This window comes from Gopherus evgoodei, chromosome 8 (genome assembly GCF_007399415.2).
Source record: "Gopherus evgoodei ecotype Sinaloan lineage chromosome 8, rGopEvg1_v1.p, whole genome shotgun sequence".
NCBI lineage: Eukaryota > Metazoa > Chordata > Testudines > Testudinidae > Gopherus > Gopherus evgoodei.
The window spans coordinates 8,242,800-8,268,549 of record NC_044329.1 but is presented as its reverse complement, the minus strand read 5'-3'; the positions used below and the strand labels follow the sequence as shown (position 1 = coordinate 8,268,549).

General features: G+C 41.3%; 1 protein-coding gene across 3 annotated transcripts in view; it reads right to left on the bottom strand.

Annotated features, from left to right (window-relative positions):
* The window catches only part of ADAMTS2 (ADAM metallopeptidase with thrombospondin type 1 motif 2), a 402,877-nt gene that overhangs the window by 164,688 nt on the left and 212,439 nt on the right, over positions 1 to 25,750 (bottom strand). For all 3 annotated transcript variants that reach the window (XM_030573537.1, XM_030573536.1, XM_030573538.1), the window contains one exon: positions 7,383 to 7,536. In XM_030573537.1, coding sequence (XP_030429397.1) covers positions 7,383 to 7,536 — 154 coding nt within the window. The remainder of the gene's footprint in view (positions 1 to 7,382; positions 7,537 to 25,750) is intronic.

The following is a 25,750-nucleotide window of genomic DNA, read 5'->3' as shown; positions in this document are numbered from 1 at the left end:
GATTCTGGACCTTAGTGTCCAAAATTTGGGGGTTAGCATGAAAACCTCCAAGCTTAGTTACCAGCTTGGACCTGGTACTGCTGCCACCACCCAAAAAATTAGAGTGTTTTGGGGCACTCTGGTCCCCCTGAAAAAACCTTCCCTGGGGACCACAAGACCCAAATCCCTTGAGTCTCACAACAAAGGGAAATAATCCTGATTCCCTTCCCCCCTCCAGGTGCTCCTGGAGAGATACACAGACACAAGCTCTGTGAAACTACGCAGAGTGAGTCCCCCTCTCCGTTCCCAATCCTGGAACAAAAGCACTTTCCTCTTCACCCAGAGGAAATGCAAAATCAGGCTAGCAATCCAACACACAGCTCTCCCCTTGATTTCTTCCTCCCACCAATTCCCTGGTGAGTACAGACTTAATTTCCCTGAAGTAAAGAAAACTCCAACAGGTCTTAAAAGAAAACTTTATATAAAAAAGAAAGAAAAAATACAAATGGTCTCTCTGTATTAAGATGATACAACACAGGGTCAATTGCTTAAAAGAATATTGAATAAACAGCCTTATTCAAAAAGAATACAAATTAAAGCACTCCAGCACTTACATTCATGCAAATACCAAAGAAAAGAAACCATAGAACTTACTATCTGATCTCTTTGTCCTTACACTTAGAAACAGAAGACTAGAAAATAAAAAGTACTTCTCCAAAGCTCAGAGAAGCAGGCAAACAGACAAAAGACTCAGAGACACACTTCCCTCCACCCAAAGTTGAAAAAATCCAGTTTCCTGATTGGTTCTCTGGTCAGGTGTTTCAGGTGAAAGAGACATTAACCCTTAGCTATCTGTTTATGACACGCCCCCCAAATTGCAGACAGTGGGGAAGCTCACTGGCGGCAATTTCCTTCTAGAACTTGAAAATAAACAGATTAATACAACACATGCACCTTTACATATACTACTAAGTATATAACTAACAGACTTTTACACTTTAAGAACACTTTTTAACTACTGGATTCTGGGAAACTCTCACGGGAGAGTGCATCAGCAACTTTGTTAGAAGCTCCTGTGATGTGTTGAATTTCAAAATCAAAATCTTGGAGAGCTAAACTCCAACGAAGAAGTTTCTTGTTGTTCCCCTTGGCAGTATGAAGCCACTTTAGTGCAGCATGGTCAGTTTGTAGTTGGAACCGCCGTCCCCAAACATATGGGCGTAGCTTCTCCAGGGCGTACACAATGGCATAGCATTCCTTTTCACTGACTGACCAGTGACTTTCCCTCTCAGACAGTTTTTTGCTGAGAAACACGACAGGATGGAAGTTGTGATCTGTTGCTTCCTGCATGAGTACTGCTCCTATACCACGCTCAGATGCATCCGTGGTTACTAGGAATGGCTTGTCAAAGTCCGGGGCCCTGAGTACAGGGTCAGACATGAGCGTTGCCTTAAGCTGGGTAAAGGCTTTTTGACACTCATTAGTCCACTTAACGGCATTTGGCTGGGTCTTTTTGGTTAGGTCGGTCAATGGGGCAGCGATTTGGCTGTAGTGTGGTACAAATCGCCTGTAGTATCCGGCCAAGCCTAAGAAGGATTGGACCTGTTTTTTTGACCTTGGGACAGGCCACTTTTGGATAGCATCCACCTTGGCCTGTAGGGGGTTTATGGTTCCTCGACCCACCTGGTGCCCCAGGTAAGTCACTCTGTTTTGGCCTATTTGACACTTTTTGGCCTTAACAGTTAGTCCTGCCTGCCTGATGCGCTCAAAGACCTTTTCCAGGTGTAGTAGGTGTTCTGGCCAGGAGTCTGAAAAAATGGCCACATCATCGAGGTAGGCAACTGCGAATTCTCCCAGTCCAGCTAGTAGACCATCTACCAGCCTCTGGAAGGTGGCGGGCGCATTTCGAAGGCCGAAAGGAAGGACATTGAATTCATACACCCCCGCATGGGTGACGAATGCTGACCTCTCCTTGGCGGGTTCATCTAGCGGTACTTGCCAGTACCCCTTGGTTAAGTCTATTGTAGAGATGAACTGGGCACGTCCCAACTTTTCCAATAGCTCATCAGTGCGTGGCATTGGATAGTTGTCCGGACGAGTTACCGCATTTAGCTTACGGTAGTCCACGCAAAAGCGTATTTCCCCATCTGGTTTGGGTACCAGAACCACTGGAGATGCCCATGCACTGGTAGATGAGCGGATTATACCCATCTGTAGCATGTTCTGGATCTCCCGTTCTATAGCAGCTTGGGCATGAGGAGACACCCGGTAGGGTGGGGTTCTGATGGGGTGAGCATTACCTGTATCAATGGAGTGGTATGCCCGTTCAGTCCGTCCTGGGGTGGCTGAGAACAATGGGGCGAAGCTAGTGCACAGCTCCTTGATTTGTTGCCGCTGCAGACGTTCCAGGGTGGTTGAGAGGTTCACCTCTTCCACGCCACCGTCTTTTTTCCCGTCGTAGTAGACACCGTCAGGCCACTCAGCATCATCTCCCTGGACTGTAAACTGACAAACCTGTAAGTCTCTGGAATAGAAAGGCTTGAGAGAATTAACATGGTACACTTTAGGCTTTAGTGAGGAATTGGGAAATGCTATGAGGTAGTTTACAGCTCCCAGGCGCTCTTGGACCGTGAATGGCCCTTCCCATGATGCTTCCATCTTATGGGCCTGTTGCGCCTTCAAGACCATAACCTGGTCTCCTACCTTGAAGGAACGTTCTCTGGCATGTCTGTCATACCAGGCCTTTTGCTCTTCTTGAGCATCCTTTAGGTTCTCTCTAGCAAGGGCTAAAGAGTGTCGGAGGGTGCTTTGTAGGTTGCTTACAAAGTCCAGAATGTTAGTTCCTGGAGAAGGCGTAAACCCCTCCCATTGCTGCTTCACCAACTGTAATGGCCCCTTAACCTCGTGACCATACACAAGTTCAAATGGTGAAAACCCTAAACTGGGATGTGGTACAGCCCTGTAGGCAAACAGCAACTGCTGCAACACTAGGTCCCAATTATTGGAGAATTCGTTGATGAATTTTCTTATCATGGCCCCCATCTTCAGGAACACCATCCAAGAACTGCTCCATTTGTATGAGGAGGTTCACTTCTTCCAAGGTTTGAATGTTGTTTCCTGTTAACCAGGCCTCATAGTTTTTTGCAATGTAGTAGGCGTGTTTGGGAAATGACACCTCTGGTTTCCATTTTTGGGTTCTGAAGCGCCGACGGGCATGATCTGGGGTTATCCCCATCCTGTATCTGGCCTTGGTTTGAAAAAGTTTATAGTCATTCATTTGCGGCTTGGGCATTTCAGCTGCCACCTCTGCTAAAGGTCCACTGAGGTGTGGCCTTAATTCTACCATGTACTGGTCTTCGGGGATGCTGTACCCAAGACAGGCTCTTTCAAAATTTTCCAAGAAGGCCTCGGTGTCATCACCTGCCTTGTAGGTGGGAAATTTCCTGTGCTGTGGAGCAATAATGGGCGATGGGTTGCTAGGATTGGCTGGAGTCTGTTGCTTAGCCTTTTCTAATTCCATGGCCTGTTGGTGGGCTTCCCTCTGGAGTTCTATCTGTCTTCTGTGGGCTGCCTCATCTTCTTCTAGTTTTCTTTTGTGTGCTGCCTCTTGGGCTGCCTGTTTGATGCTTTCTTCCTTTTCTTTTATCTCCATCTCTTTTTGTTTCATTTCCAGTTGTCGCCTGTGTTCAGCTTCTTTGATGTGTTCTTCGGCGTTTCTTTTTGCCTTAGAAGTCATGGTTCCTGTTTTCTTGTGTTGGGGTGCCCTCCGGTGTTTATCTTCTGAACTGCAGGTTCTCTGTTGCCTCCTGAAGTCTGCCTAGCAACAGTGCCTTTTCCCTTTTCTCTCTCTAGCTAATGTTCAATTAAGGGAAACCAGAAAAACCACTTTATCTGCATGCATATAAGTGCTGGTATTTTGCCTCCTAATGGGAGGGCTATTGCATGACAAAAGACCCTAAACAGTCTTTTCGCTTAACATGCAAACCACAAACTGCTAGAGAGAGCAGAAAAAAAAAATTCTCTCTGGTTCCCTTTTAAAACCAAACTGTTTCTCTCTGCTAAAAAGCCCTTAGCAGAGAAAAGAAAAATATAATATTCCTACTGGCTTCTGGATTCTGTCTATATCCCGCCGCTGCACACCATGACATAACCTTATTCCCAGATTCTGGACCTTAGCGTCCAAAATTTGGGGGTTAGCATGAAAACCTCCAAGCTTAGTTACCAGCTTGGACCTGGTACTGCTGCCACCACCCAAAAAATTAGAGTGTTTTGGGGCACTCTGGTCCCCCTGAAAAAACCTTCCCTGGGGACCACAAGACCCAAATCCCTTGAGTCTCACAACAAAGGGAAATAATCCTGATTCCCTTCCCCCCTCCAGGTGCTCCTGGAGAGATACACAGACACAAGCTCTGTGAAACTACGCAGAGTGAGTCCCCCTCTCCGTTCCCAATCCTGGAACAAAAGCACTTTCCTCTTCACCCAGAGGAAATGCAAAATCAGGCTAGCAATCCAACACACAGCTCTCCCCTTGATTTCTTCCTCCCACCAATTCCCTGGTGAGTACAGACTTAATTTCCCTGAAGTAAAGAAAAACTCCAACAGGTCTTAAAAGAAAACTTTATATAAAAAAGAAAGAAAAAATACAAATGGTCTCTCTGTATTAAGATGATACAACACAGGGTCAATTGCTTAAAAGAATATTGAATAAACAGCCTTATTCAAAAAGAATACAAATTAAAGCACTCCAGCACTTACATTCATGCAAATACCAAAGAAAAGAAACCATAGAACTTACTATCTGATCTCTTTGTCCTTACACTTAGAAACAGAAGACTAGAAAATAAAAAGTACTTCTCCAAAGCTCAGAGAAGCAGGCAAACAGACAAAAGACTCAGAGACACACTTCCCTCCACCCAAAGTTGAAAAAATCCAGTTTCCTGATTGGTTCTCTGGTCAGGTGTTTCAGGTGAAAGAGACATTAACCCTTAGCTATCTGTTTATGACAGTAGCACCTTGTTCCCCTGTGTGCAAGGTGCTGTATAAACACAGAACTGCAGTGTACTTGCATATAGTCACAGGTTGAACTATAATGTTGCAACATAATTGTCATTTTGGCTTTGTAATTGCTCTATTATGCCTACCAGCCAGCTACACTAGGGTTATTTTCAGACAGCTCTGCGAGAGAAAGGCTTACACTAGGTCTCTACATTTTACTGAGAGGTTTTGAGACACTGTTGTCAAGGGTCTTCCTCTAGCAGGTACAGCATGCCAATATTTGAGCTGAGCTATCAAAACTGAAATATGATTTGTGCTTTTTTGTGTATCAAACTCCTACTCCTGAGCAATATTACCATCTAAAACCAAAAATACTGCCATAAGGTGTGAATAAAATTAAGTCTCTTTTGTTTAAAAGGAAACGGCCAGACAGAGATATTTTTCAGCGTTAAAATAATGGTATAAGCACGTATTAATATAACAAATTCCACCGTGTGACTCCGGGAGGAGGGGCCCTAGGCACATGCCAATTGCCTTAGTCCAGCTCTGTCCAGGGGTGTATCTGAATCCCACTGAAATGAGCCAGCTCAAGGAGCTCACCAGAGGACATCTGCACAATCTGCTTTGATTGGCATATGATTTTGATGTCTCAAGTGGGTGAAGCTTAGGAGACTGCTACTGTTTTTTGTTTTCAATTCGAGCCCTGTGTAACTTACATCACCATACGCTCCGAATATGGCCTGAAGGAGAAGAGATCCTATTTGCCTTTTTTATAATTCTACTGCCTGGTCTCTGTTAATATGTAGCATTCTAACTGGTTTGTGTGTTTCATTTCTGCCACCGAAAAGGCAGGAATTTACAAATGTATCACAATTTTATATTTGTCTTTAGAAGCTGGTACTGAAGGGCCACATAATTACAGGGACATTGAGGACCCTTGGAAAAAAGCCTTCTGCTGATGGCAATCACACACCTAGTACTGTATGTAATAACAGAACTGCAACTAACTAACACTAGGTTGCTCTTAAATTATTAGTAGTACATTAATTTACTATACTGTACAACAGAGTTGGGCCCAAATGTGGCTGTTTTTTGCTTTGCCACCCAAACAATCCAGTCAATAGCAGTATTAATATTAGTTGTGAATATATCCACTTACAAGATTTGTATCCACTGCTAAAAAGGCACTTGGCAAAAGCAGTTACCATACATATAGGTAGAAAATTCTTTTCTATACAAGACTGCTTATGTCACACAGTGAAGACTTCTTGGCAGCTTTGAGATTCCTTTTAATACAGCTCTTTCCATAACATATTGAGTCAAATTCTACCCTCAAACCTGGATACATAATTCAATGGGAGTTCCATATCTGTGTCTGAGGACACAACATCTTATTCCTCTGGGGTGAAATTAACCACCCCCAATGGCACTCCATCCCCCATGAAGAAAGTGCCAGCACAAAGCCCAGACACCACTGCAGCCTTCCAAGGTGGCCTGTGCAGAGCCCGTGTAGACAATGTTTCCCCCATATTTGAAAGGTGTACAGGAACCACCGCATTGCTGCTCCACCTGTGATGTCCCAGGGTTGCTCTTACATATGGCTCAACTGTGGCTTGTAATAGAATCATAGAATATCAGGTCTGGAAGGGACCTCAGGAGGTCATCTAGTCCAACCCCCTGCTCAAACCTGGATTAATTCCCAACTAAATCATCCCAGCCAGGGCTTTGTCAAGCCTGACCTTAAAAACCTCCAAGGAAGGAGATTCCACCACCTCCTTAGGTAACTCATTCCAGTGCTTCACCACTCTCTGGGTACGTCTTCACTACCCGCCATATCGGCTGGTAGCAATCCATTGCTCGGGGATCGATATATCGCGTCTCATCTAGACGCGATATATCGATCCCCAAACGCGCTTATATTGATTCCGTAACTCCACCAACCCAAACGGAGTTGCAGAATCGACAGGGGGAGCCACGGACATCGATCCCGCGCCGTGAGGACGGCGAGTAATTCGATCTTAGATACTTTGACTTCAGCTACGTTATTCACGTAGCTGAAGTTGCATATCTAAGATCGATTTTCCCTCGTAGTGTAGACCAGCCCTCTGAGTGAAAAAGGTTTTCCTAATATCCAGCCTAATACCCAGCTTCATCATGGGTGAATTACCACTCCTACCTGTACATTAAAAGGGGAAAAGATTTGCCACACTGGCAAGTGTTTAAGGCTGCTGCAATGTTTGTCTAATCTAGCCCAGCCTTCCCCTACCCTTCCACATATAAAGAGAAGAAAAGGTATTTCCACTCTCAAGGACAAACAGCCAGAGGCAGCAGATCATAGAGGCTGCTTACTAGACACATGCTTTTAGCTATGCATTAAACACCAGTTGTCATTAACATCTCAGCCTTGCCTTTATACTGGATATCTGAGTTCTTGGTGAGAAGTGGCTTCTTCACAGCTGCTCTGCGATATACCACATGTGTCCTGCCTCCGTCTTCCTCCTGACTGCCCTTCTCCTGAGGCTCAATGAAGAACTCGTCCTTGTCTGTGCGAATCATGCCAGCCTAGGAATGACAGGACAGAGATGGAATATTTTAAGTTACTATGCATACAGCAGATATTGTGAGTAAACAGTTACAATATGCTTAAGCACACTTTAGCACTCTCCAGAGAGCAGTTAGAGTGCAGGGAGCAAACTAGATGAATTCTTTATTAGAGCAAAATGTAGCATTAATGCCTCAACTTGACAAGGAAGGACAAAGGTAAAACACCAGACCAAAGGGATTTCTATTAGAATCTAATTAGCAAGGGCTGGGACTAAAATATGTATGTGGAAATGGGCTCTCAATTAGAAATCAACTACAAAGAAACAGGTAATATGACCATAGTGATTTGTCAGCCACAAATTGCTCCAATGTTGTACGAATACCCATGCCTGCTAAATACAGGATCAATTCAGCATCATGAGCCATTCCAGATGTACAGTTCTATGGTGCTTGATCAGATCGTTCTATTCAGAGACAAGATGGGGAAGTGCTAAGCCTGGTTAGCTGGCAAATAAGCTTTGTACATTTTTCTCCTGCATTAATGCATCATGTAAAGACGACACCAAAGACTGAACTGGCACAAACTCTCTTAGCCAGTTAGCAAAAAATGATTAAAATATAATTTTCTGTAATAAGTTTCTAAGGGATAAAAGCTTAAAAATCCAAACCAGGACAAATATACTGGCATGAAAAACTGAAAACCTTACTTGTCCATTGAAGCACAAAAGAAAAGCCTGACACAAGCATTCTCAGCATGTCCACTGCTAACTAGATCAGTGTGAAAGTCATTAAGAGAGTTTGTTTTTTACTACCATAGTGAACAAACTATCTTTCCAACATTTTTATTTGGATGGAAAAATATCTCGCCTTTCACCACAAATGTTTGTTTAATGTTATAGTACTGCTCTGCTGAGGAAGGTTAAGATAGTCGACAATTGGCTTGCATTGATTTTCCTGACAAGATGGGTACATATCAGTTTGCACGTCTACATTTGAGCACTTGAACTAAAGAACTCTAGTTTTGTAAACAGAAAGCCTGGATTATGATGACATGAAACACAGCAAAAGAAATTCTTAACAGTACTAAATAGGGGAACGTCACCAAACGTAGCCTTCTGGAAGCTGGCTGCTTCAGCTGTTAGTAACTCCCTTTTCTTTATTCTGCTAATCAGTGACACTAGGGCAGGAACGGCCAACTTGAGAATGAGCCAGAATTTACTAACGTACATTGCCAAAGAGCCACAGTAACACATCAGCAGCCCCTCATTAGCTCCCCCACCCTGCTCCCAGAGTCTCCCACCCACCAGCAGCCCCACCAATCAGCGCCTCCCCCCCGCACCTCCCAATCAGCTGTTTCGTGGCATGCAGGAGGCTCGGGAGGCGGGAGAAGTGGGGGAGCGAGGGCACTGCCGGCTGAGGGGAGGGGGCGGGAAGGGGTGGAATGAGGGCAGGGCCTGTGGCAGAGCAGTGAGCACCCCCCGGCACATTGGAAAGTTGGCACCTATAGCTCCAGCCCCAGAGTCGGGGCTTATACAAGGAGCCGCATATTCATTTCTGAAGAGCCGCATGTGGCTCCGGAGCCACAGGTCGGCCACCCCTGCACTAGAGAGTCAAGCACCATTAAGCAGTACCCCATCCAATCACTAGACTTATAGCATGTGCAAATGAGTGTGTCTGTGCATTTATACCACACTCGTTATCGTGGTATCTAAGCACCTTGGATTCCAAATTATTTGTAGATCATAGCACTCCCAAGAGAACCAAAAAGGGACCCAATTTCTGGCCCCTTTGAAGTCAATGTCCAAATTACCGTTGTTGTCATTTGGACACTCCACCATACCCCAAATGGTAAAATTTTAATACAGTGCAAGTGCCCAGAAATACTTTTGCTACAAAACAGTAAACTACTTTTGCTGCTACTATAAATACAGCATGCTCTTTGAGTCCCTTCTTGAAAAAATGTCAGGTTCATTTGTCATGTCTTAACTTACATTAGGCAAGACTTCCAGTCCTCAATTTGATTTATTTTTATATATATAGTATATATAAAAACAGATTAAAGGGGAAGGATTAAAGAAACAAAATTATATTCAAGCAGTTCAGGTTGTTACTCTGTTGCCTATACAGCGAGCAAACTGAATTTGAAATCCTGTCCTGATTCCTTTTATCTAATTTAGATTCTACATCAGACACAAGGAAGGTGAAACAGGTTCAGCAGCCAAGCAAGCTAGGACAACCAAGAAAACAAATGCTAAACTGGGTAAAAAGCAATTGATCTTGTTCCTGTAAACAGGAATGTGTACAAAGAAACTTTGGAATTAATGTTCTGTTGCTTATATCTTTTTTTAAAAGTATACATATGCCAAGAACTAAATTTTCAAAACTTTGCATGAAATATGCACAACTACAGATCAAGAAAGGAGCAAAAATTTGCATGCTCAAACAGAAGCAGACTATGATGAGGATGTCATATTTAAACCCAGAGCAAATATACATGTGGCTTAACTGCTACATGATATAGGTGTGCAGTTGCCATTTACAATTAACTTAAGTGGGCAAATATAAAAAGTATACATTTCTAGATGAATTAAAGTCACCAATAATAAAGCAATTAAAGGTGGATCTTAATAATTCATGGAGGGTTTAATAGGCAAAGCCACCTCATGATGCTAGGAAAAATGCTGCTGTGGTACTGAAGTTTGTTTTTGTCTAAATTTGCAGTGGAAAATTTCAATTTTAGGGCAAAAATTTGGTAAATATTTCAGTTTGGAAAAGCTGCCATAGTGCCTTATGCTCTCATTCTCCACTATAGGCACCCTGGTCAGACTACATTTCACCTTATGCATCTTGGTCTCCCTTCTTGGAGAGGGAAGCAGTGCATGATGAGAGTCCTGCCTATGGAAGCGATTGGAGAAATGAGGCACCATTTCCAAACTAAAATATTTTGGGGTTTGGGCCTTCTGTTTGTCAAGAAGAAAATGAAAATTTTACCATGGAAAGCATTCACATGTTCAAAACCATGCATGTATTTGTGTGCCTTCACTAGTATACCGGTTTAACAAAATCGTGCGTATAATTATCATAACTACATGTACAGGGCCAGATTCACCAGTACACTGCAGCTGCTTTGTGTCCAGAGATGTAAACTCAGGTTAGTGGTCTCTGTCGTTTGCACTGCTCTGGTGAGCTAAGCCAGGTTTATGGCTGCTTTGCATTGCTGGACATCATAGCATACCAGTGAATGTGTGCAACAAATGTGTTTGTACCCATCTATCTGTTTGTGTGTGTAACTGCAGTAAACTGCACACACGGATATGGTAAAGTACAGCAAATGAGCTGCCACTCATAGGGAAATAATCAACATGAATAATAGCTATTATTTTTATTTATTTATATACTAGATCTTTTCTGTTTGGAAAGTAAGCCATAATCCAAGTCCTGAGGAGTTCACAGTCTAAGCGATAATGAAGGTCACGTATAGAGTTGAGCCCAATACTGGACCCAACCCTATTCTGGGAAGTTCCACACTTTACAATCCATGCCTCTCTATGTAACAAGCTGAACTGAAATGTCAAATCTGCAGCCACCATACTCCGAACACGGGGAAAGTATGGAATCAGATTCTGTTCCAGATCCGAGCTTTCCCACTCAGGCTATCACTAGCTATACATGCAGACCTCTGAGGAAAGATGCTAACACAGGCCTAGACGAAAGGTGTAGTTTAAGTGTCTAGAGCAGAGGACTGGGTATCAGGACTGTCAAAACCTAGTCCCAGATTTGGACCTTAGCGTCCAAAATATGGGGGTTAGCATGAAAACCTCCAAGCTTAGTTACCAGCTTGGACCTGGTAAAGCTGCCACCACCCAAAAAATTAGAGTGTTTTGGGGCACTCTGGTCCCCCCAAAAAACCTTCCCTGGGGGACCCCAAGACCCAAATTCCTTGAGTCTCACAACAAAGGGGAATAAACCATTTCCCTTCCCTTCTCCCTTCCAGCTATTCCCTCCCTGGGTTCCTGGAGAGATAAACAGAAGCAAACTCCGTGAATCTAAACAGAGGGATTCCACCCTCCCTGTTTCCAGCCTTGGAAAACAGAAGTACCGAGAGCTAATCTCTCTTCCCCCCTCACCCAGAGGGAATGCAAAGTCAGGCTAGTAAATCTAACACAGAGAGATTTCCCCCTGACTTCTTCCTCCCCCCAATTCCCTGGTGAGCACAGACTCAATTCCCTGGAGTTCCCCACTAAAGAAAAACTCCAACAGGTCTTAAAAAGAAAGCTTTATATAAAAAGAAAGAAAATACATAAAAATGGTCTCTCTGTATTAAGGTGACAAATACAGGGTCAATTGCTTATAAGAAATATGAATAAACAGCCTTATTCAAAAGAATACAATTTAACACATTCCAGCAACACATACATGTAAATACAAAAAAACAAACCTATCTTTGTACTCACAACTTGGAAACAGAAGATTAGAAAGCAGGAAATAGAAAAATCCTTCCCATAGCCAAGAGGGACAAATTCAAGACAAAGAACTCAGACACAAACTTCCCTCCACCCAGACCTGAAAAAGTCTGGTTTCCTGATTGGTCCTCTGGTCAGGTGCTTCAGGTTACTTTTTTTCAGGTGAAAGAGACATTAACCCTTAGCTATCTGTTTATGACAAGGACGTTCTAAGGACTCCTGCCTGCCTGGTACCTCCGAGTGAGTCATTTAACCTTGGTACCTAATTTGCCCATCTGTCAAATAGGAATAATATTACCTATCTCATAGGGGAGTTACGAGGGCTGATTAGATAATGTTTGTCAAATGCTTTGAAATTGAAAAGCTCACTGTAATTGCTAAGTATTTTTATTATTGTTTCTATCCAGGAAATCAGAAAAATAATAGTTCTTGCTATGATACATCTGTGGATACAAGCTCATCATCATGAGGTTTTATGACCCAGCAAATAGTGTAATATGTGCAAGTCAAAAGAACTCCAAGTCAAAGGCAGAAGAGGTGTTCGCATTAGCATAAACATACCATTTACATGACAAGTTCTTTTCTTCACTGTTGCCATATCCCACACTAGTGACAACATTGTTTGTGCCAAGAAAATAAATGTTCAAAGATCTCAAAGTTTAACAATCACGACTATCATTATAATGTTCCTGGAGAGTATTTCTAGATGGCAAAAACTAAAAAGATCAAATTCTTTGGACCAAATTCTGCTTTCAGTTCCACAAAGGTTAGTCCAGAGGAAATTCAACAGGTCACTGAAGATCATCTGGATTTACCCCAGTGGAAAGTAAAGCAGAATTGGGCCCATTCACTAGTAAGTTACCAATTTTTGGAGCAGAGGATGGGTGATTGCTTCAAGAGAACCAGAAGTTCAAAAGTAGCTGCAAAGCACAGTGTCTTTTGTATTCTGTTCGAGCTTTTTATTTTTAGTCAATGCTCAGGACTGTTGCATATTCACTAGTCACCTATAAACAATACCTCCGGTTTACTATGATTCTCGAGCCACAGTAAATGCTGTGTAATTCAGGACCAGACATGAAATTCAGCACCAGCCATAGAAATGACTTGAAACTCTGGAAGAACTGCCGAGCTCACTCTTCCCTTTTCCCCGTTCCCCTTTTGTTTTGGTGCTTATACTGCAGGAAGGATATTGCTAAATCAGCCCTGCCAGGAGTGCCTTATCCCCTAGCTTGTACAAAATACTAACGAAGAGAAAAAGTATTTGCCTTTGGGATGCACCAATCTAATAGTCCATAGTCTCCAAATATTTCCCACGATAGGATAGCCCTAGGCCCTCCTTCCAAAGGCTTTATATCCAGACCACAAATTTCTCAAGTCAAACACCTCTTAGAGCTCATTAACAAGCATCAAGAGGTGGAGCAGAAGAAGATAACTGCATCTTCCTTATGATTAAGTAAGAGAACAAACCCTCCTCAGGTTAGTAAGAAAAATATTTGGGAGTCTAAGCCACATAGGGGGCACTTCAGAAAGAAAGCATGAAGAATGCTATCCCATCCCATTGAGGAAAAGGAGACACTGGTGGGTCACTGATGAGCCTATTAAGCCATGTGGAAGTTGGAAGGTATGGACGCCCGCCAAGCCTGGTAAAAGGGGCATGTGCAGTGCACCTCCTAACACTGGCCAGCGGGATCTGACATGATGTTTTAAGGACTGAAGGAGCTCAGTGTTCACCATTCTACTAACATCACACACTCTCTTCTCCACTGTGGTCCCTCTCCTCTGTCCATTGTCCCTGCCAAGCTCCATGTTCTCTCCCTGCCTCTGTGACAGGATCGGTCACAGTTTACTCCCTCCCCCACACAATGGGGAGACCAGGAGTCACAACTTCCCTCTTAGGCGGCTCCAGAGACAGCACAACAGTGCATTGACCCTTACTATAGGCTACATCACAAACTGATGAGCTATCCCAAAGTTAGGACCTGATCAACAAAAAGTTTATTATGGACACTAAAAATCACATTTGACATAGCCCAGCAAGTGTGATCTCCCTCCTGCATATTTTCTCCCTCATATTTTTGGTATAAAAGCTGCAGAAAAAGTTAGAAGGCTGTTTGGAGTCTGGGGAATATATTTTGGATTATCCTAAACCAGATTTCTTGCCTAATTTAATTCAGATGTGGTAGAAAAATCCCAACCTAGCAATTTTGAGGATGATATGCCTTTGTTGGATTGTAGAGGGGGAAAGATGGGGCAAGACTGGGATGAAAACAGAAACTGAGTTGCCACTATAAAGGGATGACAACACACAAAACCCTCCCATCACATCTCTGAATATTTTGCCCTACTAGAGTTGTAGCTAATATCTGAGATTGCTAAAAATATAAGGGAGTGAGTAAAAAAAAATGTTCTGTTTTTCCATTTACTCACTTAGAGGGAACATTCCAAAAGGCATAACTGGCAGTCAGGTGTCTAACCCCGACTGACAGTCAATGTAATTTCACCATAGAAGAGCTCTGTGAATTACTAGTGAGGGAATTAATAATTGCCTTAGAACAACAAAAGTAGCTAAGCAACTAAGTAAACAGTCGTAGTTTCCCACTACATGGTGAGAAAGAAAAAAGAAAGGCAGCAGCAGGGTCCAATGGATTTAGCATGGAACTGAGAACCAGGAAAAGAGCTTCCGACTCTCAGCCACATTTAGTACAGCTGCTACACCCGACAGGCCCATTGTGTCCCAGGTGACATTCACACCAAGAAACATTTCTGTTACCCCCCCTCGCCTCTTCTGTAAGGGAAATTCCATTTGTTCTCTGTGGCCCTTGCACCTCCTGCCTTTCTATCAGTTGGGACCTGAGCCAGGGTTTCCAACAGTATTGTAGAGCTCAGTTCAAAATATGCCTCTCTTCTAGCCCCCTTAACTACCACCACCTCCTCTCTTATTTACAGGGCATGACTCCAGGTTTCACAGCTTTAGCTCCTATAGCTAATTAAATGTCTTCTGTAGCTCTGTGCTCAGTGAGCGACTTAATTGTCTTCTCGTTCACATTGACATCACAGCTTCATGTCCTAGGCCGTACTCAAGTAAACTCACTAACTACTGCTGCCTCTACTCTTTCAAGACTCCAGACTTTGGGCCCGTCCTGTAGCTTCAAGTTTAATTAATGATCACTTTTTCCTCATTAGCATGGGCTTATAGAATTGCTTATTCCACACAAGGATGGATTTACCTCCCAATAGCCAAGGAAAGGAAGAACAGGATTAAATGTGCATTATCTACAAATTAATATTTTAAGAAATAAATCCAAGTCTTTGATTAGTCAATTAATAAAACAGTAGCTTACAAGAAATCAGAACACTTCGGAAGCTCCTAGAGACAATTTTGCTGTGCAAAGACAGCAATCCCCCATCCTTGTGGAATATTTGATTACATTGAAGTAAAAAGGCAACCAACACCATGTGGGTATACATGAGCTGCACACTAACAAATCCAAAAAATGATCTTAAATTTCAGTTATGTGTGCCAATCTGAAAACTAACCGGTGATAAATACTTAAAATGACTACACTGTATTACCTTCTGATTTGTACTGATCAATTAAATCACAGAAGCAAAGAACCCTACAGGTTTGCATTTCATTGTTTAGCTTCAAAGAGATTTCCTAGGCAATTCAAAATGGGAAAAGGTTGTATTTACACAGGAGCAAGGTGGCTAGGCAAGGTCTTAGTCAAGCCTATGGAAATCAAATGCATTCTGCGCACAAACACATCTCTTAAAATATAATAATAAAACTTAGCACTGATCTAGCACTTTTCAGTAGGGAATCTCAAAGAACTTTTAACATTTTATTTTTATTTATAGGTTTTCTATGGAATCTTATCACTATGGAATATGGGGCTCTCTCAACCAATGGATTTATCTCCACAATATAGAAGTGAGGCAGAGAAATATTATCCCATTTTCACTGAAGGGGAACTGAGGCACAGAGAAAATAAATGACTTGTCCCAGATCTCACAGGAAATGTGTAGCGGAACCAGGGACAGAATATAGATCTCTTAAATTCATGCCTGTGCCTTAACCACCCAACCATCCTTACTCTCTCTGGGATAATGGATATGCCTCATTATCCTCATTTTACAAATGGGGAAACATGGAGGCACAGACAGCTGTAATGACTTGTCTCAATTTACACTGTGATTTAGAGTCAGAGTCGGGACTGAAACCTAGCTCTCCTGACTCCCAATCATGTGTGCTACAAGTCATCTCACAGCTGCTACATAAACTATTTTAATCCTTCAATAGTTTAAGTTAGAAAAATGCACAAGCGGAAAATGGACTAGCTTACATTTTTAATCCTGTTTAGCTTCTGTGTTTGTTTCTTTGAGAGGATGCCTTGAATTACAGGGCCAGAATTGCATAGTATGGTAAATCTATTTTTCTTTTAACTGAACAGAAGTACTGAAAAGTTACATAAAACATTTCAAACGCATTGGCACATATTGTACTGTGTTACTACTGCCCTACAGCTACAATGATTTATATAGTCCCGAGGGGGAGTTTTAAACTGAATGCATGAATTTTTCTTATTGTCAACTATAAATCAACCCTTTTGAAGCTTCTTTCATGCCCTTCTAGTTATGCAACGTGGTTTCCAGTTTCATTGGATGTAAATTAAAAAAACGGAATGATCACATACATGTTCCAGGGCAATACTCTATCTGATTTATTAGTCTGCTTCTCCACTTCAGTACAAGGTAACCCCAAGCAAATGAAAGGGAAATAACTTATATCAACGTTAAGGCCTCTCTGCCAATAGACTTTCACTTCTACCTCCAATAAAGCTTTGTCAGTGCAATCACATTACGTAGTGGCTAAGACATTCACAGATAATGAATAACAATGACAACAGCCAGATCCTCAGCTGGTGTCAACTGAAGTCAATGGAGCTACATGAGTTTACACCAGCTGAAATTCTGACCCAATATTTTGCATCTATGTTACACATTTCATCATAGAAATGCAACGCTTTTGGGGGGGAGGGTCGGGGGGGCATATTGTGAGGTATGTTAAGTATTACCCCAATTTAATATATGGGAAAATAGACACAGAAGTAAAAAGATTTTTCCTAAGTCCCATAGCAACTCATGTCTTCCACTCTGAATAGAACCCAGGCATCCTGACTATCAGTCCCCTGTTTCTACTACTAGACACCATTACCAAAGTTGCTTTAGATAACTCTTCTCCTAAAAGAAACTGCACTGCTAAGAGAATCTCTGTGTAAATTATAGTTACTGAGATTCCACTGGAGGCTCCACATTAGCTACTGGGTTTTGAGTCAAATCTAGAATAAGCTTTCCCAATTACTATTAAGGGACTCAGAGCACAACTTCTTTGGGTGGCAGTTTTGCCTACCCTCTTTCCGATGCTTCCAGCTTCCAATGGGAGGATCATTGTCTCTGAAGAGTTAAGCTGTAGATGTTTTATACCCTATAGCTTTTGAAACAAAAGGCAGCAGTTACTTCAGCAAGAAATGATGCCAGAAATGGAACATTTTGGCAACTCTATTAAGGTTTGTGGCCCTCAGGTTCCAAATAGAAAAGAGAAAAAAAGTTATTAAATAGCTATTGAGAATGAAAATGATAAATGTGATAGATCCTTTGCACTCAAGGGACTTGAGCTTGATTACTGTTGTTGCAAGCTGGGCGTAATAATTGCAGTTCTCTGCAACACAATTTCTCAATCTCGATCTTTCCAAGAAAAAAAGCATGAATATCAAGTCCATGAATTTGCTAACAGCAAGAACCAAAGAGATTAACTGCATCCAATTTGAACTTAAGACATCACCTGAAATGAAAGTTTCTGCAGTGACTTTAACCAAGACGAAGATGAATTCTACCTAAGCAATAACAAACAAACAAAAACAAATCAATGAACATACCAACTGAAAAAAGAACGCTTTCCAAATGGAAAATTATTCACCTTGAACTCTCAGGAACAAAGTTGTTATCACAGAATATTTCTTCAGATGTATGTTTGCTTAGGGCATGATCCAGCTCCCATGAGAGCCAATGAGAATTATGGATTCATAGAATTTAAAGCCCATAGGGACTATTATGATCATCTAGTCTGACCTGTTTTATTCAGTTCAGAGTAGATGGTCACAATGGTCCCTTCTGGCCTTAAAATCAGTGAGCTAATATTATTACTAATTATTTGTATTGTAGTAATGCCCAGAAATCCCAACCCTATTTTCTAGGCACTATAGAGACAACTAGTACTTTTATAAAACTAAGATCTACCAAACTCCCTAGTCTATCCCTAATGAAGAACAGAAGGGTATAAAATAGAGCTGAGGTTTCCGCTATGGTGAACAGGATAAAAGGCTTCTGATCATAAGCTGATGTTAGACAAATAAAACAAAGCCACATCACTAGAGTAATTTAAATCTAGACTCAAAGAAGTCAACAACATTCTGTAGTGAATATCCCTGCATCAGAGGAGGGATGGACAAGATGACCTTTTCCTGTTTTTCCCTTCTCAAATTCTCTATTTCTTTACCATCTGCTCCTTTCCTAATCATCTTCTCCATCCCCTCTAGGGATGCAGTTACTGATATAGCCACTTCATTCGGCATCAAGAATTTTACATTGTTCCCTGCATCTACTGTGTGTACTATGGCAACAAGAACAAGAGTTCCACTACATTTAACACAAAAACACAAAACAACTTAAAACAAAGACAGACACAAAAAGAACCCAAAAGAATACAACTGCAGCCAGCCATTAACAGCAGGGAAGTGTGAAAAGTACAATTTGTCCAAGCTGAAAAGGAAACAGAGTGAAAAATGCAATGGAAAACAAAAAGCATCTCAATATTTCAGGCAGAAAGGGTGAAGAAAACTGTCTGTTCTCCAGAAACATCAAAAGCAGCAAACATAGGCTCAAATTGCTGGATCCCCCTTATAGCCAAACAGGACAATCTTGAACTCTTCTAAGAGTAAGAAGCAGCCATGTGATCAGAAAGCCACTGAGTTTCACAGATGGTAGTTATTAACAAACATCCCTCAAGGGGTAACACATTGTTAGTGTAGCCTCACACTTTACAAGGCAGCACGAATGGAGGGAGGGGAGACAGCATGGCAGAGAGAGACAGAGATGCACATGGTGTGTGAGAGAGAGGTGCATTGCCCCTTTAAGTACATTGAGCCCACTCTAAGTACACTGCCTTTTTAAGTAGATTAGCAAATTGAGACAGCACCTGCTGCCAGCAAGCTCCCTCTCTCCTGAGCCCTGTTGTGTTGTTCCCCTGCCCCCTCCCCTTTCTGGAGATAAGGTACAGAAGATGGGGGTACAGGTGTTGTGAGAAACTTCAGAGACCTAAAAAAGATAAATGAATGGGTAACATGACAAATGAATTTTAATGTCAATAAATGCAATCTAATATACTTTGGAGGGGAAAATATAAAGTACCTATATACCTTCGTAGGTTCTAAATTAACTATTATTAACACAGAAAACGGTCCTAAGCATCATTGTAGACATCTGATGATGACTTCCGCTCAATAGGCAGTTCTGGTCAAAAAAGCAAAGATGACGTTAGGATGCATAAGGAATAGGATAGAAAAATAATACAGACAATATTAGAATTCCTTTTTATAAATCAATTAAGTGACCTTATATGGAGCTGCTGCACTGGTCACCCCCTCTCAAAAGGGATATTGCAGAACTAGAGGCGGTTCAGAGAAGGGTGACAAGAATGATCAAGGGCTTTGACAAACTCTCATATGGAGAGAGATTGAAAATACAGGGACTGTTTACCTTAACAGGAGAGGAATGAAACAGGAGATAAGGTATATGAAATAAGGAGTGCTCTACAGAAGGTAGGTCCCAAACATCAGTTCTCCCTGTCTCACAATACAAGAACAAGGGGACACTCAACCAAATTAAAATGTGCCATTAGATTGTGGAACTCACTGCCAAAGGAAGTAATTGAAACCCACAATTTAGCAAGATTCAAAATGGGACATTGTATGGATATCAAGAATATCCAGAGTTACCATACTTAATTATAAAAAAAAATTTGGAAGGGATATTAAACCTTGTGCTTCAAGCCTTAAATCAATTTCTAGCTAAATCAAGAGACAATGTGGGAGCAGATTATCCATCATCTTCTACTGTAAGGTTCCTACACCTTCCTCTGAAGCATCTGGTGCTGGCCACTGTCAGAGACAGGAGACTGAACTGAACAGACTGAGTCTGATCAAGTCTGGCAATTATTCTGTTCTACTCCGTAACTTTGCAAAACTTCCTGAACTTTGCAGATACAGAGTTTCATTCATCTCTGTGCCATTCTGTAACTTTTCCAAAATTAAATGAGTTTTGCAAACTTACAGAGTGAAAAGAGGACAAATGAAATAAATTAAATGAGGGGGCAAAAGAGGTATCACTTTTTCTATTGCCTTCAGTGGCAGAAATGAACAAGGAAAAGAAGTGGGGGGAGATAAGTGGAAAACAAAAACTGAAGATTCAAAAAACTGAAATTTCAAAAGTTTCCATTTCAATGAAAAAAATCAGAAACTTTCAAAAAGAGAAATGCATTTTGTGAAAGTTTTCATTTTAAAAAAGGCAGGGGCCATTTTTCATCTAAAATAAGTGCCAAATGAAAAATGTTAAGCAGCACTAGTCAAGAAGCTTCAGATTATCTAACCTCACCATCATCTGGAACATCTCCATTTTTCTATTTTATTAACTGCCAAGTGGCCAGATTAGTTTCTGTTTATTGGTTTGGATTGATATTTGATTTTTTTTTATTATTTAAGAAAGAGGAAGGTGTAATGGCCGGCACTGGGGTTACTGGCTAGTCATCCCTATCATGTGACAATGTCATAAGCTTTTGTAATCTTGACCTCTGTCATGTGACTGATGGTAGGCATCAAAGACCAATCTCTTACCACCACCTTTATTTCAACAGGCGTGAAAGTTCTATCCAGATACTCCACCTCTGTAGAAGCTGAGCACCTTGTAAACATTAATGAGTTTAGCTATACAACACCCTGTGATGTAAGAAAGCAATATCCTGATTTTACAGTCATGGAAATTAGGCACAGAGAAATTGAGTAGTTTGCCCAAGGACACACAGAAAGTCCGTGGCAGAGATGAGGAATTGAATCTAGATCTCCTGAGTCCTAACCCAGTGCCTAAACTACAAGGCATCCTTTCTATTTTTGATCAGCAGAGCTGCAGCAGACTGTTCCATACCCTTAACAGCTCTAGAACTTTAGACTAACTTCCAGCAGTGCTGGGGTTCTTGTTACAATACGGTAGTCTTAAGGGAAACATCATTACACTGATCTCTCGATATCTCTCTCCCCTCCTGCGACTCTGCTGCATGTAGCACTGCCACTAATTGTCTCCTCTTCTAGTGTGCCACTACCTTCTTCTGCTACCTCTACATCAAAACCACCACCCACAGCGTTTTAACATAACGTAACTGTGAAATTAACGTTTCCTTAAACTCAATTTGAATTTCCTGGTACTCATCCAAACTGGGGAAAGTAAGAATTTCACAAAACTATAAAGATTATTTTAAAAGTTTTCCAGGTTTTATCATTTTTCATGCAATTCTTCTCCCTTCCTTTTAAAAAATACGCAGCAGCACACTGGATTACATCCGTGCCTTTCAGCAGTAGTTCTAGTTCAAGGAAGGCACGATTCCAATCTCAGAAATTGCCCTCACGGGACCTCTTGTCAGAGCTACTGGAGTCTGGTCCCTAAGGCAAGGAGGACATTTGAGGCTTCTGTTGTATTGTACCACTTCCTATCATTAAATGCCACCTGTTTTCTCTCCTCTGGAGCCAAGTTCAATAGGCATTTCATGTGAAAAATTAACAAGAATATGGGAGGAGGGAAGACAAGGAAGGAAATCTACACAAGACAGGTTGCATAGTGGTTTCCTCCAACCGTGATTTAGGGTGGCTTTTCTTTTTATATTCTTGGCCTCGCCTGCTTTTTGTTGTTAGTTTTGGTCTGTCCTGGTATTATCCAGACCACCATCCAGTTTCAGCTTCTTAATTTCTCATCCATATTTTCACCTGATGTTGAGCATATTTTCTGCCGTTTCCCTACAGCTCACTGGTTTTAATGTGGTTGCAGATCCGATGGCACAATATTTTGATTTGCTTTAGTAATTGCATTTGTCCGTGCACTTTGTTCTTTTCCCCTCGCTTCCACGGCTAGTGGAAACATTCGCCTCTCAGAGCAACACAGCGATGATGCAATTTGTCTGGTCAGTCTGGTGTGCTGGAGCAACAAGCAATTACTTCACTCCTGCAAAGACTTATTAGCACTCAAACAGTGTGTGCACACGACTGAACACAAACCACCACCTCCCAGCTGACAGCACAGGCACTAGCATGAGTGCCCTGATGTGACCCAGATACGTATAGAACAACAATCAGAGTTAAAGCACAAGAACAACAGAAAGGTAGAAGATACACTGGCATTCCTGCAAAAGCCTGGAGGACAGGATCCATACATTTTAGTTATATTTCAACTTTTTAAAGAAGTCTTCCATCATTCAGAATTATAATTCGTGAAAAGAACCTGTTCCGTCTTGGAAAGCCAGAGGCTATTTAGTGTGGTGACTTTAGGTTTTGATCGGAACACGCCTCTCTTACCTGGTATATTCAGTAAGCATGAGAATTAAAAGTATGTAACAGCAGACACTAACCCCAGGTCTCTGTGTAAGCCAAGTTAGACACACACAAACCCCAGGGCAGGGCATGCATAACTTTGGTGGTGGTGTACTCATATCTGGAAGTGGGTTCTCCCTTCCAGCCTCTCCGTCAGAGAGCACAGTGCTGCTATATGTAATCACACCACAGTAACACAGTAGACCATCACTCACCCTTTAAAGATATCACACACCCACAATGAACACAAATAGATAGGGAGCTCTGGCTGTAATTACCTATGGGGAGGGTAGCCTACTCGCTCAAGTCAGGAACAGTTACTGTCACACCATATGAGTGCAGCAATGTAACCACAGAGTGATTTAACTGAGGTATCACTAACAGGTCTAGTTCACGTTCCTGGGTGTCAGGGGAGGGTAATTTAACAGAGGTCTGTGCTATGTTTTACAGATTATCCTTGCCTCTCTACCTAAAAATACAAAACATTTCAGCTTTGTTACAGAGCATCTAGCCCTTGTACACAATTCTCCCCTCCATAAACCCCAATCTCTTACCTCTTGCTTCCTCTCCCTTGTCAAGTAAACTATTTCTGGGGTCTTCAGCCAGAGGGTCTACACATGCTACAATCTCACCTCCCAACTGCAGATCCTGGGAGTATGAAATCGAGGCAAGCACATCATTGACTAGAGACCGCTGAAATTTTTGGAATAAAAAAAAAAAGTTCTTTTTTTTGGTCAAAAAGGGTTTTTTTTCCAAAGACAAATAACGTTTCTGGAAAAATCTGTTGCCCTCAAAATTTTCAAAATTTTCAACAAAAAGAAAAAATAAAGTTTGTTTAATTTCTTGAGAAGTGAAAACCTTTTGGTTTTCAGGGTCTCTCTCTGAGCCCTTTATGCTCCTGTTTTTCCCCACTGGGAAAAGGAGGGGGGGAAAAGGAGATTTTTTTCAGGTTTTTTAACACTAACATGAAAATTTTTGTTTAACTGAAAAACTGAGAAATTCAAGTAATATTTTAAAATACAATTTTCAAAATTTTGCATAGAAAGTATTTACCTTTTTATACTCAGCGCTACACTTGTCACGTCACACAATTATTGGAACATCCATCCCCACTTTGGTACCAGAACAGGAACTCAGCAGTGAGATACCTTGGTATATTAACAGAGGCTCAGACTTTTAAAGGTATTTAGGCATTGCAAAACATACCTGATTTAGGAGCCTTTGCCTCTTTGTTAAAAGTGACTTCGAAGCTTAAATCTTATCATCCATCAATGAGATTTTCCCAAGTGCCTAAATCCCTTTTGAAAATGAAACAGGTATTGCAGTGCTAAGCGCAGCAACACTTAAATACATTTTAAATGCTGGGCCATTGTCTAACACTACAGAAAAAGAGGATTCTAGGAATGGATAACTGAACGTGCCCTTCAGCACTACCTCACTTTTAACTCCCCTGGAAAAGAATCAATATAAGTAGCCAAAAAAAATTTTAAAGTTTAAATTTTTGGTCTATGAGTATCACTTCTGGCTAAAGGGGAGGAACTGAACCACACACTTCAAAAATGTTCATTGTGTTCCATTCTAGAAACCAAAGAGACACAGTATGGCAGGCTCTCACTGCAGACTTGCCTGCATGATAAAGCAGATGTGACTGCAACAGATCAAGAACAACAACATTCACACCTCACACGGCAAATGGTCATGGTCTTCTAGGAATCTGTTCTCCTGTGAAAAGCCTCACGCACAGTACCACAATAAGCAAGATGCCTGGCCTAAGTAACAAATGTGTGCAAATGAAGGTTTCCTATTTTACTAGTGAATCATAGGGAGAAATGTGTAGAAAACATTTACATTAAAATTCCTTTTTGTATTTAAGCTCATGTATACTGGAGCACTTGTCAATTTCTAGTCAGTGTGTATAGAAGTTTTATATATTGCTTAAATTAATATGTAAAGACAATTGACTAAGAGCCACCAAAATAAATCTTTGTTAGAATATTTCCAGATGTAATCAAATGAGCAAATCTGTATTTCACACCTGAATCTAATGCTATCCCAGTTAAATGTGCATCCAAAGAACAACCAAATATTCTGGGGCACACATGAAGTCCCAGAGAAATTAGTGGGAACTGAGGTCACCCAAGCATCTCACAGTATCAGGACCCAAAATAAGGATTTCAGCAATTCAGAACAACTTCACAACGTAGATATGTAGATCATCATCTCCAATTTACTACCAGGAAAATAACCACACTGAATACATTATTAAATAGGATTTTCTGATCATGTGATCACAACACTTTAAAAAGTACATGATCTATAGGAAAAATAAGATGTACATGAATATTGACGTTATGAAGGAGATTAGCTGGTTATGACACTATTCTTTTAGCATTAGGAGGTTGCAGTGACTCAGCAGTGAAGAGGTTAATCATATTGCTAATTTCTGCTGGCATAGCCTCAAACCATACTAACCTACATTCTTGATACCAAGACATAAATCTAGGATAAAGACTGCACATAGAATATTGTACTTTAAAGGAGTGTTCTCTGAAGCCGTACACTCCTACAGCATCTAGCACAACAGGGCTGGCACCTGTAGATGCTACCACAGTACAAACAATCAATCGTAATACTACTGAGAATTACCATTACCATAAGCCAAAATAATATAATTGGGTACATTTAGAATTGGTGAATTCTCTCCGGCATAACACTCTCCCTGCTTTTCCATCACAAATGTATCTGACTCTAGACACACTCTTAACCACAGACAGAACTGTAGGCTGCAAAATGTGGGTTTTAACACTGTAAACCTATATTTAATTATATTTAGAAGACTCACTTTAATAATAGATGAAGTTAACATCACTTACTTTGATCTGACATTGGATATCCTGGGCAGGAGAATACTGTACATCAAGATACATTGTCATGTCTGAAATGTTATGAAAAGAGGAAAATAGCTTCTCTGCATACAAATATCTTTATTTTTTTCTATGAACAGTTGCTTACATCTGGGTCATGTTATAGCAAAGAGGAACAAATGCCAATAAGCTGAATTGTATTTTTAATGAATAACCA